The sequence below is a fragment of the Somniosus microcephalus genome, chromosome 32 (assembly GCF_052327205.1).
Source record: "Somniosus microcephalus isolate GS21.2 chromosome 32, FLI_Smic_1.0, whole genome shotgun sequence".
NCBI classification, from domain to species: domain Eukaryota; kingdom Metazoa; phylum Chordata; class Chondrichthyes; order Squaliformes; family Somniosidae; genus Somniosus; species Somniosus microcephalus.
In genome coordinates this window covers 14,442,923-14,460,435 of record NC_141018.1, presented here as the reverse complement: position 1 = coordinate 14,460,435, position 17,513 = coordinate 14,442,923, and the positions used below count along the sequence as shown (strand labels likewise).

General features: G+C 46.5%; 1 protein-coding gene across 1 annotated transcript in view; it reads right to left on the bottom strand.

Moving 5' to 3' along the window:
• Window positions 1–17,513, bottom strand: part of ireb2 (iron-responsive element binding protein 2) — a 62,339-nt gene that overhangs the window by 12,454 nt on the left and 32,372 nt on the right. The window contains exons 8-16 of the mRNA XM_085972098.1: window positions 15,376–15,515; window positions 15,087–15,258; window positions 14,897–14,997; window positions 11,194–11,310; window positions 5,367–5,526; window positions 4,023–4,158; window positions 2,900–2,984; window positions 1,613–1,769; window positions 1,391–1,515 (exon numbers count right to left, since the gene is read on the bottom strand). Coding sequence (XP_085828224.1) covers window positions 1,391–1,515; window positions 1,613–1,769; window positions 2,900–2,984; window positions 4,023–4,158; window positions 5,367–5,526; window positions 11,194–11,310; window positions 14,897–14,997; window positions 15,087–15,258; window positions 15,376–15,515 — 1,193 coding nt within the window. The remainder of the gene's footprint in view (window positions 1–1,390; window positions 1,516–1,612; window positions 1,770–2,899; window positions 2,985–4,022; window positions 4,159–5,366; window positions 5,527–11,193; window positions 11,311–14,896; window positions 14,998–15,086; window positions 15,259–15,375; window positions 15,516–17,513) is intronic.

The following is a 17,513-nucleotide window of genomic DNA, read 5'->3' as shown; positions in this document are numbered from 1 at the left end:
GATATATGGGGATCGATTGTTTCCATTGTCCTTGGACGGAGACCCTTCTTTGATACTAAGGGAACCAAGGGATATGGGGATAGGGTGGGCAGGTGGCGTTGAGATAGAAGATCAGCCGTAATCTTATTGAATGGTGGAGCAGGCTCGAAGAGCCGAATGGCCGACTCCTGCTCCTATTTCTTATGTTCTAACAGGTCATTTATGTGTTTGGAACTGATCAACGGGTCAAACCAATTCCATTCAATTCCAAGCATCCAATGGGGCTGTTTACAGTACACAGTTAATTGGCAGCTGTATGCTTATGGAAGGAAAACACTTTAAAATCCTATGTAGTTAAGGGAAAGAGTTTTTACATTTTGTTCTGCGGTATCTTCAAAAAGGTTTTTGGAGCTATATCCTATACGATACTGCACAGAAAACAGTCTGGAGCCATGAAGGGTATGTGGCACATCAGAGGACTCTGTGGTAGCAGACAGCCAGGGGTGTAAACAACCGAGTTTTAAGAGTGAGCTTAACAATGAAGATTATGCAGGAGACACACCTTTGCTGTTTTGATATTGAGGGAGATTTGTAAAGCTTGTATTTACTACAAGTATACCTCTTGGACTGGTTACTTGTTTAATGTTCAATAAATGTGTCTGTTGGTTTATTGTCTGAGTCACAGTCTGGTAAGAGTGCATATTCTTCTGCCTATCAAAGATGTGGCAGCATGCGATATATTCCAGTAAGCTGGAGTACAAGGGTTCACTGATCAACCCTTCGATCTCATTACATTTACCTGGGGATTGGGCAGGTACAGGTACACACTGGTTCATGGGGGGGGGGGCTGGCAGTGGTCGGTGACACTGAACCCAAGGAGAATATCTGGCATCAGACCCAAAAAAACATAATATACAATAAGAGAATCGGGGCCTCTTGGTTTTGTCTCCTTTTTAAAAACATTTTATTCGTTCATGGGATGTGGGTGTCGCTGGCAAGGCCAGCATTTATTGCCCATTCCTAATTGCCCTTGAGAAGGTAGTGGTGAGCTGCCTTCTTGAACCGCTGCAGTCCGTCTTCTTTGCAGCGGTTTGGTACAACTAAGTGGCTTGCTAGGCCATTTCTGTCATCCTTACCTGGTCTGGCCTCTATGCGACTCCAGACCCACAGCAATGTGGTCGATTCTTAGGGCAGATTGCCTTCCCGAAAAGGACATTGGTGAACCCAGATGAGTTTTTATGATAATCCGATGGTTTCATAGTCATCATTGCTGGTACGAGCTCTTTATTCGTTAACTGAACTTAAATTCCCCAGCTGAACTCATGTCTCCGGATCATTAGTCCAGGCCTCTCTCTGGCTTACTAGTCCAGTATGCTACCGTACCTCGTAGTTCAGCCGTGTAATTACCAACCTCTATTTTTTCTCTCAGTTCTCTAAACATGGATGGGATCACTTCTTGTTCCTCCACCTGCTGGATCTCTTCTCTGCTGGGCCATATATCGTGCAGGTAGATTTCTCTCCCGTCAGAGTTTACACCTTAAAAATAACGGCAAAATATTACTCCCATTTTATCAAGTTAACCAAATAAAAAGCACTCAATGGGCAAAGATCCATCGAGAGACCAAATACTTACCTAAAGGTTCCTTTTCAAAGTCTATGTTAACTGTGCCAGCAATGGCATATGCGACCACTAATGGAGGAGAGGCGAGGTAGTTGGCACGAACACAGTCACAGAGGCGTCCCTCAAAGTTTTTATTTCCAGATAAAACTCCACATGCAACGAGGTCACCCTGTACCAGAGGGAGAGTCAGTCAGTAATCGATCAGACTTACAATCATCTTTAATAAAAGCAGCAGGGGAAAAAATAGGACGACTCCGGATTTAAAAATAACAAGTGAACAGCTTTTCATACAGTTGCAGATTGTAAGTTAACATGCAATGGCGGTATAACCGCGCCGAGGATGATGCAACCGCGCCAGGACGGTGTAACCGCGCCGAGGACGGTGTACTCTTCTTGTTGTGCACACTTAAAACAATTAAAGTTTTATTAGTTACAGTTTATAAGAATCTTAACAAATTAAATTTAAATTTCATTGGCCGGGATGATGATGCACTCCAGTCCCCGCGGCGCCCACCGGTCGCGGGAGGCCTCAAGCGTGCCGGCGGACACCGCATGCTGCATCTCCAGGGCCACCCGGGCACGAACTTGGCCGTGGAAAGGAGGCAGGCAATCGGGCCGGACGTCCCCCTCGACCGCCCGCTGCCCGGACCAGTTAATGGCAACTTTGGCCAGGCCCAGGAGCAGTCCCACGAGGAGGTCCCCCGATCTACCTGCTCCACCGCCCCCCCCCCCCCCACGGGTGACCAAAGATCAGGAGCGTGGGACTGAAGTGCAGCCAAAAATCGAGGAGCAGCCCCTTCAAATAACAGAGGGGCTGCAATCTCACCGATGATGGTGTAACCACGCCAACGGTGTAACCTCGCCGATGACAATGTAACCACGCTGATGATGTAACCAATATTCCCTTCAAGCTACGCGGCCGCGCAGCTGGCTCACCGGCTTTTCATGGGGAAAACCCTGCGTGCGCAGTATTTTGCATGGGCTGCGCACCCAAAAAAAAATTAACGGGAACATTGAATGTAAGTGCACCTTAATTGAGGTATCAATCTCACTAAACAGTGATTAAATCTGAAAGAGGCTGAGAATTACTTGGGACATGTTTCCCCATCCTCAGTCCATAAACATTTCCAAATGTTTTCTACTATACAAATATTGCGCATTTTGTCCACATACGGTGAAAGCGTTAAGCAGGTGTTAAGGGACATTTTGAAGCGGGTTTCTCAGTGCACATATATCCACTGTCGTAAAGGACACTCCTCTTGGTGCATTGACATTTACAAAGCAAACAATTGGTTTTACCTGTTTGATACCAGCGACAACAGACTCTGGCAAAGGGGCAGTATTCCCAACACAGGTTGCACAGCCGTAGCCAATAACTTCAAACCTGTTTCAAAAAGATAGACAAGTGTTGCTTACCCTTTTAACACACCCGTTGCATTTATCATAAAAGTATTTGTCATCATTTCTTCCATTCACAGCTCATTTGTTAGACCTGTGGGTGGCTTGTACTTGTAGGCTGCCAGTACAATTGCCTAATACAAGTCCATTCAACAGGGAACTGCAAGTGGTGTGCATCTCATTTCCGCCTATGTACTCCGATAGTTTTAATACAATGTTTGAACTGAGGAGAATGAGATTTCGTGGAATAAGTCCACCAGCAAAACCTTACTCACGCTTACATCCTTACTCACAGTGTCTGATTCGACAACACCTATCTACAAGATGCACTGCAAAAACTCGCAAAGGCTTCTTTGACAGCACCTCCCAAACCCGCGACCTCTACCACCTAGAAGGACATGGGTAGCAGGTGCATGGAAACACCACCACCTCCAAGTTCCCCATCAAGACACACACCAGCCTGATTTGGAAGTATGTCGCCGTTCCTTCATCGTCGCTGGGTCAAAATCCTGGAACTCCTTCCCTAACAGCACTGTGGGAGCACCTTCACCACACGGACTGCAGCCGTTCAAGAAGGCAGCTCACCACCACCTTCTCGAGGGCAATAAATACTGGCCTTGCCAGTGACGCCCACATCGCGTGAATGAATAAGATAACATTTCTCGTGGTTTAGCAGCTGTTCAGTCACCAAGCTGTTTATGCATGAGCTACAAATAGCTTTCAACACTTGTACGGTTAGTGAACTCGCTATCAGGTCTCACTCATTGCAATTAAATGCATGTTTTAAATTAGAAAGTGTGCAGAGTATCCTGCAGGGCTGGGAGGGAGGAAGCTTCTGTTAGCCGTGACAGTTCGCTGCCCACAAATAAGCAATTTAAATCTCCTCCAGAATGTGGCAAATATGCTGAAAACATTAAAAGTTGGCTTACTCTCTCCTCTCACTTTAACAGAAGAAATTAATTCAGAGTCACCTTAACTTCATTACTGAATCGGAGCACTGACATGAGCATTTGAAAGCACCTACCCGAGACTGTGCAGATAAGGCAGTACACCGCTGGCGTTCAAGTAATATGTCACCATCCCACTTCCGGGGGACAAGCTGGTTTTAATGTAAGGTTTAACAGCCAGGCCTGCTTCAACGGCCTTTTTTGCCAGCAAACCTGGTGGAAATATTGAAACATTGAATCAGTACACTTTATAGAAAAAGAGGGCAATGAATCTAGGTGCATATCTGATGTGATCAGACTGAGGAATGTCAAAGCTGCATAAAAAAAAAAGAAAAAGTTGGACTTCGATAGCACCTTTCACAACCTCAGGACATCCCAAAGCACTTTACAGCCAATTAAATACTTTTTGAAGCGTAGTAACTGATGTAGGAATGCAGGAAACGTGGCAGCCAATTTGCGCACGGCAAGGTCCCACAAACAGCACCGTGAGAATGACCAGATAATCTGTTTTATTGATATCGGTTGAGGGACAAATATATGGCCAGAACGCCCCTGCTCTTCTTCGAATAGTGTCGTGGGGTCTTTTACATCCACCTGAGGGTAGAGGAGACCTCGGTTTAACGTCTCATCCGAAAGATGTCTCATCTGACACTGCCGCACTCCCTTGGTACTGCACTGGAGGGTCAGTCTAGCTTTATGTGCTCGTGTCCCTGGAGTGGGACTCTGAACCCACAACCTTCTGACTCAGAGGCGAGAGTGCTGCCCACTGAGCCACAGCTGACACAGGAAGACTTTCTTACAGGACCCAGTACGCTCAGGTAGGTAGTGCCCAGATTCGGACTGAAGCCCCCTCTATCCCACCCATTTGTTTTAACTCCTACTTCAGAAGACCACCCCAGTGCACTGTGACCAGCTGTGCTGCTGCCCTCCAGTAGCTGAACAGTCTGCTGATTCTTACCATCAAGGCTTAAACAGGCGAGTAATGGGCAGGTTGCCAGAGTGTGCCTAGTGCCCATGGAACCAGTATCTTACTCATGTCTTTGAGGGGATATGGTTGGGGGGGGGGGGACTGAGCAATTGGTCTCAACGATGGGCCTAGTCCCAACCTTGGAGAAACACTCCTGCCTTTGCACCAGTGATTTCATAAAATGGTTACAGCACAGAAGGAGACCAGCCGGCTTTCTTCCACTCCCCAACCTTCTCGGTCTCTCCCTCATACCACCTCAGAGTGCCAATGCTGCTAAATTAGCGGGGAGAAAGACTGCACTTCCATTCTCATCAGTCTGAGCTGGGTTCAAACCAAGGTGAACTCGGAATGTTTTAATCTTTTGCATCGCCTTGTCCCTGAGTGTGTGAAATTCTAGGTAGGAAACCGTTGTGATTTTATGGTAAACTAGTTTGATTATAAAGATATACTTTACCTGCTCCCAGCATGACGGATGGGTTACAATTATTGGTACAGCTTATTACAGCGGCAATGACAACAGACCCATGGGCGAGCTTATAATCTTTTCCTTCAAACTCAATGGCAACGCTCTCCTTCTGCTTATCTGGGAGAATCTGAAACCCTTTGAAGCCAACCTGCAGAAAAAGCAATTTAGAATGCAGTTAAGGACAACTCGAGACAAACAGCACAGAACCTCACACACCACTGGATGGGATATGGAAAAGATAACTTAAATCAGCTTAAGGGAACAGTAGCATAATGTTACTGGACTAATGATCCGGAGATTTCAAATCCCTCCATGGCAGCTGGGGAATTTCAGGTCATTAAATCTGGTATTAAAAAGCTAGTATCAGTAATGGTGACCAATGGCGAAAGTACCAGATTGTTGGAAAGACCCAGCTGGTTCACTAATGTCCTATGTGGTTGACTCTTAACTGCCCTCTGAAATGGCCTAGCAAGCCACTCAGTTGTAACAAGCCGCTACAAGAAACAATAAAAATTTAAAAAACGGACGAACCACCCGGAATCTACCTCGGCACGACAAAAGCACGCCAGCCCAGTCGACCCGGCAAAGTCCTCCTCACCGACATCTGGGGACTTGTGTCAAAATTGGGAGAGCTGTTCCACAGACTAGTCAAGCAACAGCCTGACATAGTCATACTCACAGAATCAGACCTTTCAGCCAGTGTCCCAGACTCCTTCATCACCATTGCTGGGTGTCTCCTGTCCCCCCGGCAGGACAGCTCCACCAGAGGTGGCGGCACAGTGGTATAGTCAGGAGGGAGTGGTCCTCAACATTGACTCAAGGCTCCATGAAGTCTCATGGCTTCAGGTCAAGCATGGGCAAGGAAACCTCCTGCTGATTACCACCTACTGCCCTCCCTCAGCTGATGAATCAGTACTCCTTCATGTTGAACATCACTTGGAAGAAGCACTGAGGGTAGCGAGGGCACAGAATGTACTCTGGGTGGGGGACTTCAATGTCCATCACCAAGAGTGGCTTGGTAGCACCACTACTGACCGAGCTGGCCGAGTGCTGAAGGACACAGCTGCCAGATTGGGCCTGCAGCAGGTGGTGAGAGAACCAACACGAGGGGAAAAACCTACTTCACCTCGTCCTCACCAGTCTACCTGTCACAGATGCATCTGTCCATGACAGTATTGGTAAGGGACCAATCTTCACGCTGAGGACACCTTCCATCGTGTTGTGTGGCACTACCACCGTGCTAAATGGGATAGATTCAGAACAGATCTAGCAGCTCAAATAACAACAGAAAATGCTGGAAATACTCAGCAGGCCAAGGCAGCATCCGTGGAAAGAGAAACAGAGTTCTAGCAGCTCAAAACTGGGCATCCATGAGGCGTGTGGGCCATCAGCAACATTGTATTCCACCACAATCTGTAACCTCATGACCCGGTGCATCCAACACTCTACCATTAACATCAACCAGGTGACCAACCCTGGTTCAATTGTCGACAGTGCTATCAAGCGACCCTTGCTCACCAATAACCTGCTCACTGAAGAGCATGCCAGAAGCAGCACCAGGCTTACCTAAAATGAGGTGCCAACCTGGGAAAGCTGCAACACAGGACTACATGCATGCTAAACAACCGAAGCAGCATGCTATAGACAGAGCCAAGCAACCAATGGATCAGATCAAAGTTCTGTAGTCCTGCCACATCCAGTCGTGAACGGTGGTGGACCATTAAACAACTAACGGGTGGAGGAGGCTCCATGAACATTCCCAATGATGGTGGAGCCCAGCACGCGAGTGCAAAAGACAAGGCTGAAGCGTTTGCAACCAACTTCAGCCAGAAGTGCCGAGTGGATGATCCACCTCGGCCTCCTCCTGAGGTCCCCTCCACCACAGAAGCCGGTCTTCAGCCAATTCGATTCACTCCATGTGATATCAAGAAACAGCTGAGTGCACGGGATACAGCAAAGGCTATGGGCCCCAGCAATAGCCCGGATGTCGTGCTGAAGACTTGTGCTCCAGAACTAGCCGCGCCTCTAGCCAAGCTGTTCCAGTACAGCTACAACACTGGCATCTATCCAACAATGTGTAAAACTGCCCAGGTATGTCCTGTCCACAAAAAGCAGGACAAATCCAATCCGGCCAAACACCACCCCATCAGTCTACTCTCAATCATCAGAAAAGTGATGGAAGGTGTCGTCAACAGTGCTATCAATTGGCAATTACTCACCAATAACCTGCTCACTGATGCCCAGTTTGGGTTCCGCCAGGACCACTCGGCTCCAGACCTCATATCAGCCTTGGTCCAAACATGGACAAAAGTGCTGAATTCCAGAGTGGAGGTGAGAGTGACTGCCCTTGACATCAAGGCAGCATTTGACCGAGTCTGGCATCAAGGAGCCCTAGTAAAATAGAAGTCAATGGGAATCAGGGGGTAAACTCTCCACTGACTGGAGTCATACCTAGCACAAAGGAAGATGGTTGTGGCTGTTGGAGGTCAATCATCACAGCCCCAGGACATCGCTGAAGGAATTCCTCAGGGCAGTGTCCTAGGCCCAACCATCTTCAGCTGCTTCATCCAGCAATAAGGTCAGAAGTGGGGATGTTCACTGGTGACTGCACAGTGTTCAGATCCATTCGCAACTCCTCAGATAATGAACCAGTCCATGCCTTCATGCAGCAAGACCTGGACAACATTCAGGCTTGGGCTGATTAAGTGGCAAGTAACTTTCGTGCCACACAAGTGCCAGCAATGACTATAACAAGAGAGAGTCTAAACACCACCCCCTACCATCGCAGAATCCCTCATCAACATCCTGTATGGGTCACCATTGACCAGAAACTTAACTGGACCAGCCACATAAATATTGTGGCTACAAGAGCAGGTCAGAGGCTGGGCATTCAGTGGCGATCGTCTCACCTCCTGACTCCCCAAAACCTTTCCACCATCTGCAAGGCACAAGTCAGGAGTGTGATGGAATACTCTCCACTTGCCTGGATGAGTGCAGCTGCAACACTCAAGAAGCTCGACACCATCCAGGACAAAGCAGTCTGTTTGATTGGCACCCCATCCACCACCTTAAACATTCACTCCCTCCACCACCGGCGTACCTTGGCTCCAGCGTATACCATCTACAAGATGCACTGCAGCAACTCGCCAAGGCTTCTTCGACAGCACCTCTCAAACCAACAACCTCTACCACCTAGAAGGACAAGGGCAGCAGGTGCATGGGAGCATCACCACCTCCAAGTTCCTCTCCAAGTCACACACCACCCTGGCTTGGAAGTATATCGCCGTTCCTTCATCATCGCTGGGTCAAAATCCTGGAACTCCCTCCCTAACAGCACTGTGGGAGTACCTTCACCACACGGACTGCAGCGGCTCACCGCCACCATCTCAAGGGCAATTAGGGATGGGCAATAAATACTGGCCTTGCCAGTGAAGCCCACATCCCAGGAGCGAATGTAAAAAAAAGGTCTAATACAGTGTACCCAATCAAACTATAATTATTATGAGATTAGTTCTCCAGCCACTACTGCTCCAATTATCCCGGAAGGCATTGGCCCCTTGGTGGGTGCCGTGCCAAGGCTTCTTCAGTGGCCCAACTGGGCATTATCATGTGTGGGCCTCAACACTAAATGCCAGCTATTCAACCTGCAGGTGCAGGGGAGGGGGGGGGGGGGGGGGAAGGGAGAAAGAGCTCATGGCCAAGCCCAATCCTGTCTTCATCTGACATACACACAGGATCACTAGATACGGCGCTTAACCAGAGACGCTGAGGTTAAGTTTAGTACTCGACCCGCCATCCCAATAAGATCAGCTACCTCAGCACATGCTGGGGATTGAAAGTGGAGTCTTCCTGCTCTGTAGGACTCAGTTACTCATTGCTGAAAGAAACTGTGGGAGAGCTATGACTGCACTGTTCAGCAGCACTGCCACACTGAGATTGGCATCCAGGATGGATAGAAGGCACGGCTAATTACCCAGCCGGCACACACCGAGTTCACACACAGAATGGCTACCTGGGCTACGATTATGGAACTGTCCCACAGGAGTGATATTGCCTACTGAAGAGCAAGTGAGGTAATTGTTACTTCGGAGAGCATTTCAGTCACAGGAGTTTGGTGGAAGTTCACAGTTAAGGTGTCATCCAAAGATCTAGAATGAATTACTGACTTGTAATTCACTGCAAGTCATTTATACAATGAAGTTCACTTAAGTTTTCAAACTAAAATTCACCCAATTTATTTTTTCTAATAAATACATCCAGCATAAACACAATCTCTACCCTTTCATCTTCAGCTAAAATTCAATTTGCACTTTGTAATTTCCTTCATTCATTTCCTCTTTCACCACTTTAACTCTCCCACCGTTACATCCTTCCTCCGTTTCCCCCTCACTGGATCCTGCAAGCTCCTCTACCCTGTCCTGGATGAAGGTGTAGAGGGCCTAGATCGCTTGCTATTTGAATTCTCCATCCCACTCTGATGTCTCTGTCCTCGGCCTCCTGCACTGTTCCAATGAGGCGCAACGCAAGCTTGAGGAACAGCACCTCATTTTTCGATTAGGCACTTTACAGCCTTCCGGACTCAATACGGAGTTCAACAATTTCAGACCATAACCTCTGCCCCCATTTTCGCAGTCTGAGAAAAGGTCATTTATCCTGAAACGTTAGCTCCGTTTCTCTCTCCACAGATGCTGCCTGACCTGCTGAGCATTTGTAGCGTTTTTATTTCAGATTTCCAACATCCTCAGCATTTTGCTTTTGATGAAGAAATGGTTCAGGCTTGAACCAGGATTTACTTGCACCGACAACACCTGACAGAGCGACTGCTCCCCAAGGTCCTAGTGCCCTCAAGGTTCAGGAAAACTGTAATATTAACATGCAATGTTTAATACGTTGCACGTAATCCCTTGCTTCTTGTTTGAATGGAGCAGTGAACTTGCTTAAGCAGGTGAACAGCAGGCAAAAGGAATTTCACATAAACAGTTATCACATAGTGCAGCTTCACGCCAGAAAAAGATCTTCTACTAAACACTGGGCTTGAAACACTTTCAATTGGCATGTTAAATTAGCAGTTTACTTTGGCAAGTCCCATGGCTGAAACATTGCCAGTCCCAGGAGCTGTAAATAACACTTGGCGCTGACAGGGTTAATCCGTACTCGCCTTTCCGTGAAACGATCTTCAAACAGACCAGTTGTATTTTGGGTCCTAGATCTAGGGACTCGATGAATAACCAGTCACGTGACCTGGATTCTGTGGTGATTCTGCCAAATTTTATGACTATAATTTATAATTTACAGCTTCACACTAATGTGGAGCATAAACCCCCCTTTCTCTATTTGATACAAATTTTGTATTGGTTCTGTGAAGCTTTCCTTTGCTTATTTCTGCCAATTCTTCACCGAACGTGCCAAACATTAGGGACTGCAGACCAGATTGGATTGAACTATCTAGGAATACCATTACAAATAAAGTACAAAAAGCAATTTACTTTATTTATAGTTAGAATCATAGAGCACAGAAGGCGGCTATTCGGCCCATCGTACCTGTGGCGGCTCTTTATAACAGCTATCCAATTAGTCTCAATATCCTGCTCCTTGCTCATAGCCCTGAAATTTTTCCTTTTGAAAGTTACTATTGAATCAGCTTCCGCCACCCTTTCAGGCAGTGCATTCCCGATAATAATTCGCCCAGTGTAAAAAAAAAAAAAATCATCTTCCCCATCCTTCGTAAAGAAATTAAATAAATGATTTTCCGTGACCTTTCAGAAATGCTGCCCAATGCAGTTTGCAGATCTTCAATAATTCCAGCTGCACTCACCTTTTCATTCAGGCTCCTCTGGAAATCTTTCTTCATGTCGGTTACCACCACTCTGTCCTGTGGCCGTTTTGGGCCACTCACGTACGGGACAATAGCTGACAGGTTTAGTTCTATAACCTGAGGAACAGGTACAGAAGATGTCAGCATGCACTGCTCAGCCTTAAAATAAACAAATGTCAACTATGCAGGAATTTTGCGGAATTGCTTCTGACGTAAGAAAACTACTCGGCACTTGGTCTAAGCGTTAAACAAGGCTTTAATCAACTGTTTTTCATCATGGAGATCTAGTTGTGTCCTTCACTAGTTCCTGTTAAAGAATGTCCTGCACAAGCTGGGCCCATGCCCGAGTATTTATACTCTCCCTGGACAGCGCCACCAGCAGGCCACCCAGTATTATTTCATAAGTCATTTTCACATGAATGACAAGATTCAGGCCAGCTTCATACTGCCACAACGTCAAATATGAAGAGGTCTATACACAGACAGTTGCCTCTTGCTAGCGTTTTATGCTTTAGAACTCTGGTTAAAGTTGGGAGATGGGAGCTGTACCCTTTATGTAAAAGACTTGTTTCTGTGCTATTGCAAGGCACAGTGCCAATGATCTAAGGAGTGGGTAGCCACAGCTCACAATCTATAATCAGAGGAAGCTCCGACACAAAACATCTGGCCCCAAGCTGTCTCTAACCAGCACCATAAAAACACAAACTGTAAACAGAGGTTTGGCAGATTTAATACAAGAAACCCAGAAAAAAAACTCGGAAAAATTCATACCCAACCATGAGCTTCTTCATCTCTGCCTTTGTAATTAGGCTTTTAATATCTTGCCCACTTTTGCAGAACTTTGCATTGAATAGACAGTATTCTACAATTACCTTAATGGGTTTATAATACTAGGAAAATGCTTCAATATAGTAAAGAAAGAACTTGCATTCATATAGCGCCTTTCATGACCTCAGGACGTTCCAAAGCGATTAAGTACTTTTGAAGTGTAGTCACTGTTGTAATGTGGGAAACGCGGCAGTCCAATTTGCGCACAGCAAGCTCCCACAAACAGCAATGTGATAATGACCAGATAATCAGTTTTTTAGTGATGTTGATTGAGGGATAAATATTGGCCAGGACACCTGGAAAAACTCTCCTGCTCATCTTCGAAATTGTGCCATGGGATCTTTTACATCCATCCAAGAGGGCAGACGGGGCCTCGATTTAACGTCTCATCCGAAAGACGGCCATTCCAACAGTGCAGCGCGCCCTCAGTACTGCACTAGTGTCAACCTAGATTGGTGTGCTCAAGTCTCTGGAGTACACTATATAACTTGCTGTTACTGCCTAGAATCATAGAACGATACAGCACAGAGTGAGGCATTCGGCCCTTCATGCCTGCGCCGGCTCTTTGAAAGAGCTATCTATCTAGTCCCACTGCCCTGCAAATTTTTCCCCTTCAACTATTTATCTAATATTCCCTTTTGAAAGTTACTATTAAATCTGCTTCTGCCACCCTTTCAGGCAACGCATTCCAGATCATAACAACTGGGTGCGTACATTTTTTTTCCCTCATGTCGCCTCTGACTCTTTAGCCAATTACTTTACATCTGGTTACCGACCCTTCTGCCAGTGGAAACAGTTTCTCCTGATTTATTCTTCATGATTTTGAACACCTCAATCAAATCTACCCTTAAACTTCTGTGTTCCAACAACAACAACTTGCATTTATATAGTGCCTTTAGTGTAGTAAAACAGCCCAAGGTGCTTCACAGGAGTGTTACCAAACAAAATTTAACACTGAGCCACAACAGGAGATATTAGGACAGGCTTGGTCAGAGGTAGGTTTTAAAGAATATTTTAAAGAAGGAGAGAGAGGTTTAGTGAGGGAATTCCGGAGCTTAGGACTTAGGCAGCTGAAAGCACGGCCGCCAATGGTAGAGCGATTAAAAATGGGATGCGCAGGAGGTAAGAATTGGAAGAGTGCAAAGATCATGGAGGGTTGTAGGGCTGGAGAAGGTAACAGAGATAGGGAGGGGCGAGGCCATGGGGGGATTTAAAAAGGATGAGAATTTTTAAATCGAGGCGTTGCCGGACCGGGAGTCAATGTAGGTCAGCGAGCACAGGGGTGATGGGTGAACGGGACGAGTTAGGATACGGGAGGCAGAGATTTGGATAAGCTCAAGTTTATGGAGGGTGAAGATGGGAGGCCGGCCAGGAGTGCGTTGGAATAGTTAACTCGAGAGGTAACAAGGACATGGATGAGTGTTTCAGCAGCAGATCAGATGCATGGGCGGAGATGGGCGATGGAAGTAGTCGGTCTCGGTGATGGAGTGGACAGGTGGTCGGAAGCTCGTCTGAGGGTCAAATAGGATGCCAGGGTTGTGAACGGTCTGGTTCAGCCTTACACAGTGAGGGGGATGAAATTGGTGGCTAGGGAAATGGAGTTTGTGGCAGGGTCTGAAGACAATGGCTTCAGTCCTCCCAACATTTAGTTGAAGAAATTTCTGCTTATCCAGGACTGGATGCAAGACAAGCAGCGTGACAAATCAGAGACAGTGGAGGGATCAAGAGAGGTGGTGGTGAGGTAGAGCTGGGTATCATCAGTGTACACGTGGAACCTGACGTCGTGTTTTCGGATGAGGTAGCCAAGAGACAGCATGTCGATGAGAAATAGGAGGGGGGTCAAGGATAGATCCTTGGGGGGCTCCAGAGTTAAAGGTGCAGGGAGAGGTGCCACTGCAGTTGGCTACGACTGGATAGAAAAGAATGAAAGGCAGTCCCACCCAGCTGGACGACAGAGGAGAGATGTTGGAGGAGGATGGTGTGGTCAACCATGTCAATGGAGGCAGACAGCTTGAGGAGGAGGAGAAGGGATATTTTACCACAGCCAGTCACAGAGGATGTAATTTGTGACTTTGATAAGGGCCGTTTCAGTGTTGTGGCAGGGGCGGAAACCTGATTGGAGGTGTTCAAACATGGAGTTGCAGGAAAGGTGGGCATGGATTTGGGAGGCGACAACTTTGCATTCAAGGACTTTGGAGAGGAAAGGGAGGTTGGACATGAGGCAGTAGTTTGCAAGGACAGAAGGGTCAAGGATGAGTTTTTTTGAGGAGAACAAGAGAATAACCCCAGCTTCTCTGGTCTCTCCACACAACTGAAATGCCACCTCCCTGGTACCATTCTAGTAAATCTCCTCTGCACCCTCTCCAAGGCCTTGACATCCTTCCTAAAATGTGGTGCCCAGAATTGGCCACAATACTTCAGCTGGGGCCTAACCAGTGTTTTATAAAGGTTTAGCATAACTTTCTTGCTTTTGTACTCTATGCCTCTATTAATAAAGCCAAAGGATCCTGACATGAATCAGTCATTCATGAAAGAAAGACTTAGGAAATAATACTGAGCGGCCTGCGGGTGGCGCTGTCCAGAGAGAGTATAAATACTCGGACACGGGCCCAGCTTACGCAGGACATTAACAGGAACTAGTGAAGGACACAACTAGACCTCCATGTTGTAAAACAGTTGATTAAAGCTTTGTTTAATGCTTAGACCAAGTGCCTAGTAGTTTGCTTATGTCAGATCCCATATGCCTTTTTAACAGCCCTCTCAACTTGCCCTGCCACTTTCAAAGATTTGCATATGCACAACCCCCAGGTCTCTGTTCCTGCAACCCCTTTAGGCAATACTGTCTCTCCTCATTTTTCCTACCAAAATGAATCACCTGCGAATACTCTGGGTCTTCTGATGGATTCTGATAGTTTCTGAACAGTTTCACAGCTTTTAAATAGGTTTCCACAGCTTCAAGTTTTGCGTCACCATAACCTGTTAAAAAAAGTCTTAAAAAGTTGAAGGAAAAAAACCCAAAATCCGCGAAATTTGAGAAATTCTACGAATGCTCCGGATCCCCTCACCTGTCTGTTTTAAGTGCCGTAAAGTAACATCATCGACTGGGAAAAAGCTCACGGTAGCACCATATTCAGGACACATGTTTGCTATTGTTGTTCTGTCTGCCACAGACAGCTGGGACACTCCTGGGCCAAAGAATTCGACAAATTTGCCAGAAACTCCTACTTGTCGAAGATGCTGGGGGATTAAAAAAAAAAGGGGGGGAAATAAATCCACTCCTCTCTCTGCTTGTAATTTGGTAAATGTTAGCTTGAAGGGTAAAAGAGAAAAGATTTTTCCAAAACCTTCCCGTACCTTTGTAACACTTAAAACAACATCGATCGAAGTGGCCAAAGCGTTGGTGGTCCCCACCAGTTTACACCCAACTACCTTGGGTAAAGTCAGTGTGACCGGCTGGCCCAGCATAACTGCTTCGCTTTCTATCCCACCAACCCCTGAAAGCAGACAAACACTCACTTTATTCATGCACGTGGGTCAAAGACAAGGAGATCATTTACCGCAACGTGAGCAAGCGGGTTGCAAATCTTTTTCGGAAATAACTGCACAGTGTGCGCGCAACTTCAGCAGAATTCAGTATATATTAGCCCAGATCTAATAAATGCTCCACATAATGTACGGACAGGAGCTTATTTTCCACCCAGGAATTAGATATCGTATTACATGATAGAAAAATCATACAATTAAGTTTATTAATCATACAATTCTGGAACCAAACACGCAGCAACACCAGATGCAACCTGCTTCAGATAACTCATGCTTTTAGCACCAAAAATAATACTGCATTTTCCAATACTTTGAATGAACAGTAAATGAGTGGGCTGCATGCTACAAAAAAAACCCAAATCCCTTTATTGGTCAAAAACACTAGACCTAGTCATAAGCTAGTTCAAAACAGCTTACATTTCTTTCATGCATCACAGTGCTGAAAAAAAACCAAGTAAGTTAATTCCAACTTTAACTTAAATGAAAATAGAATGGTTGGTGCAGCGCTGACGTTCTAGGACCAGATGTCCCTTGCATATTTAATAAGAATGTGAAAGCAAGCTAAAGATAGATTGCAGCTCCAACAACATTCAAGAAGCTCGACACCATCCAGGACAAAGCAGCCTGCTTGATTGGCACCCCATTCACATCTTAAACATTCACTCCCTCCACCACCGGCGTACCGTGGCTGCAGTGTGTACCTTCCACAAGACGCACTGCAGCAACTCACCAAGGCTTCTTCGGCAGCACCTCCCAAACCCGTGACCTCTTCCACCTAGAAGGACAATGGCAGCAGGCGCATGGGAACACCACCACCTCCAAGTCACACACCATCCTGACTTAGAAGTATATCGGCCGATCCTTCATCGTCGCTGGGTCAAAATCCTGGAACTCCCTCCTTGACAGCACTGTGGGAGTACCTTCACCACAAGGACTGCAGCGGTTCAAGAAGGTAGCTCACCACCACCTTCTCAAGGGTAACTAGGGATGGGCAATAAATGCTGGGCCTTGCCAGCGACGCCCAAATCCCATGAACGAATTAAAAAAAAAAGATTGCCTTTCCACCATTGTCCCTGGGCCAATATCCCAGAGTTCTGTAAAATGTTCTCCCCAATTCTTTTTTTGGGCTGCGCAGCCCATTCAAAATTCCGCGCAGGGGCGGTTTTTCCATTTGAAAGCCGGCGAGCCGGCTGCGCGGGACCCCAAGACCGCTGCGCAGCTTAACGGGAACATTGGTTCTGTACCTAACGCCACCACGGAAGCACCATTACACGGACTGCAGCGATTACCTAAGGCAACTCGGGATGGGCAGCAGGATACAGCCTTTCCGGCGTCACCAACTTCCCAAAAAAAGGGATTCCGAATGCAATACTGCCCTTCTAAATACTGGATGAACATCTAAACGGGCTCCCAATCTACCACTGTCGATGGCGACCATCTTCTCTCGGTAGCGAGTTTAACGTCCTTTTAATTTTGTTTTGGGTAATGAGAAGGAAAGAGATTTCACAGGGAAATCTTCTAAAGCAGCCTATCTCTCTCATACAAGACAAAAAAGTGTGTTTTCTGTAAACTGCGTAGAACAGACATTGGGACCACACAAATGTTACTGTTTGCTCCCAGGCAGTGCTGCCCAACCAACATCTGCTTGAAAAATTCACTGAGGTAAAGGCACAAATCTACAAGCTCCAACACATGTAAATGCCGTGAATCAGCTGCTAAAGAATTTCATTTTTAAAAAAGTAGCAAGAGCCTTTCACTTTATTCTGATTTGGGTTTTTCTAAACAGCGACACTAAAGAAGTGGGTCAGAAGAGTTGAGGCTCACAACACAAGAAGCATACGAAGATGGCATTGCACGTAATCACCGCCAGTTTAGCTCCTTCACTTTCAGCCTCCAAACCATTCAAACCTGGTCTCCTGTGAGGTCATGAGTGCGTCAACAAAAACATT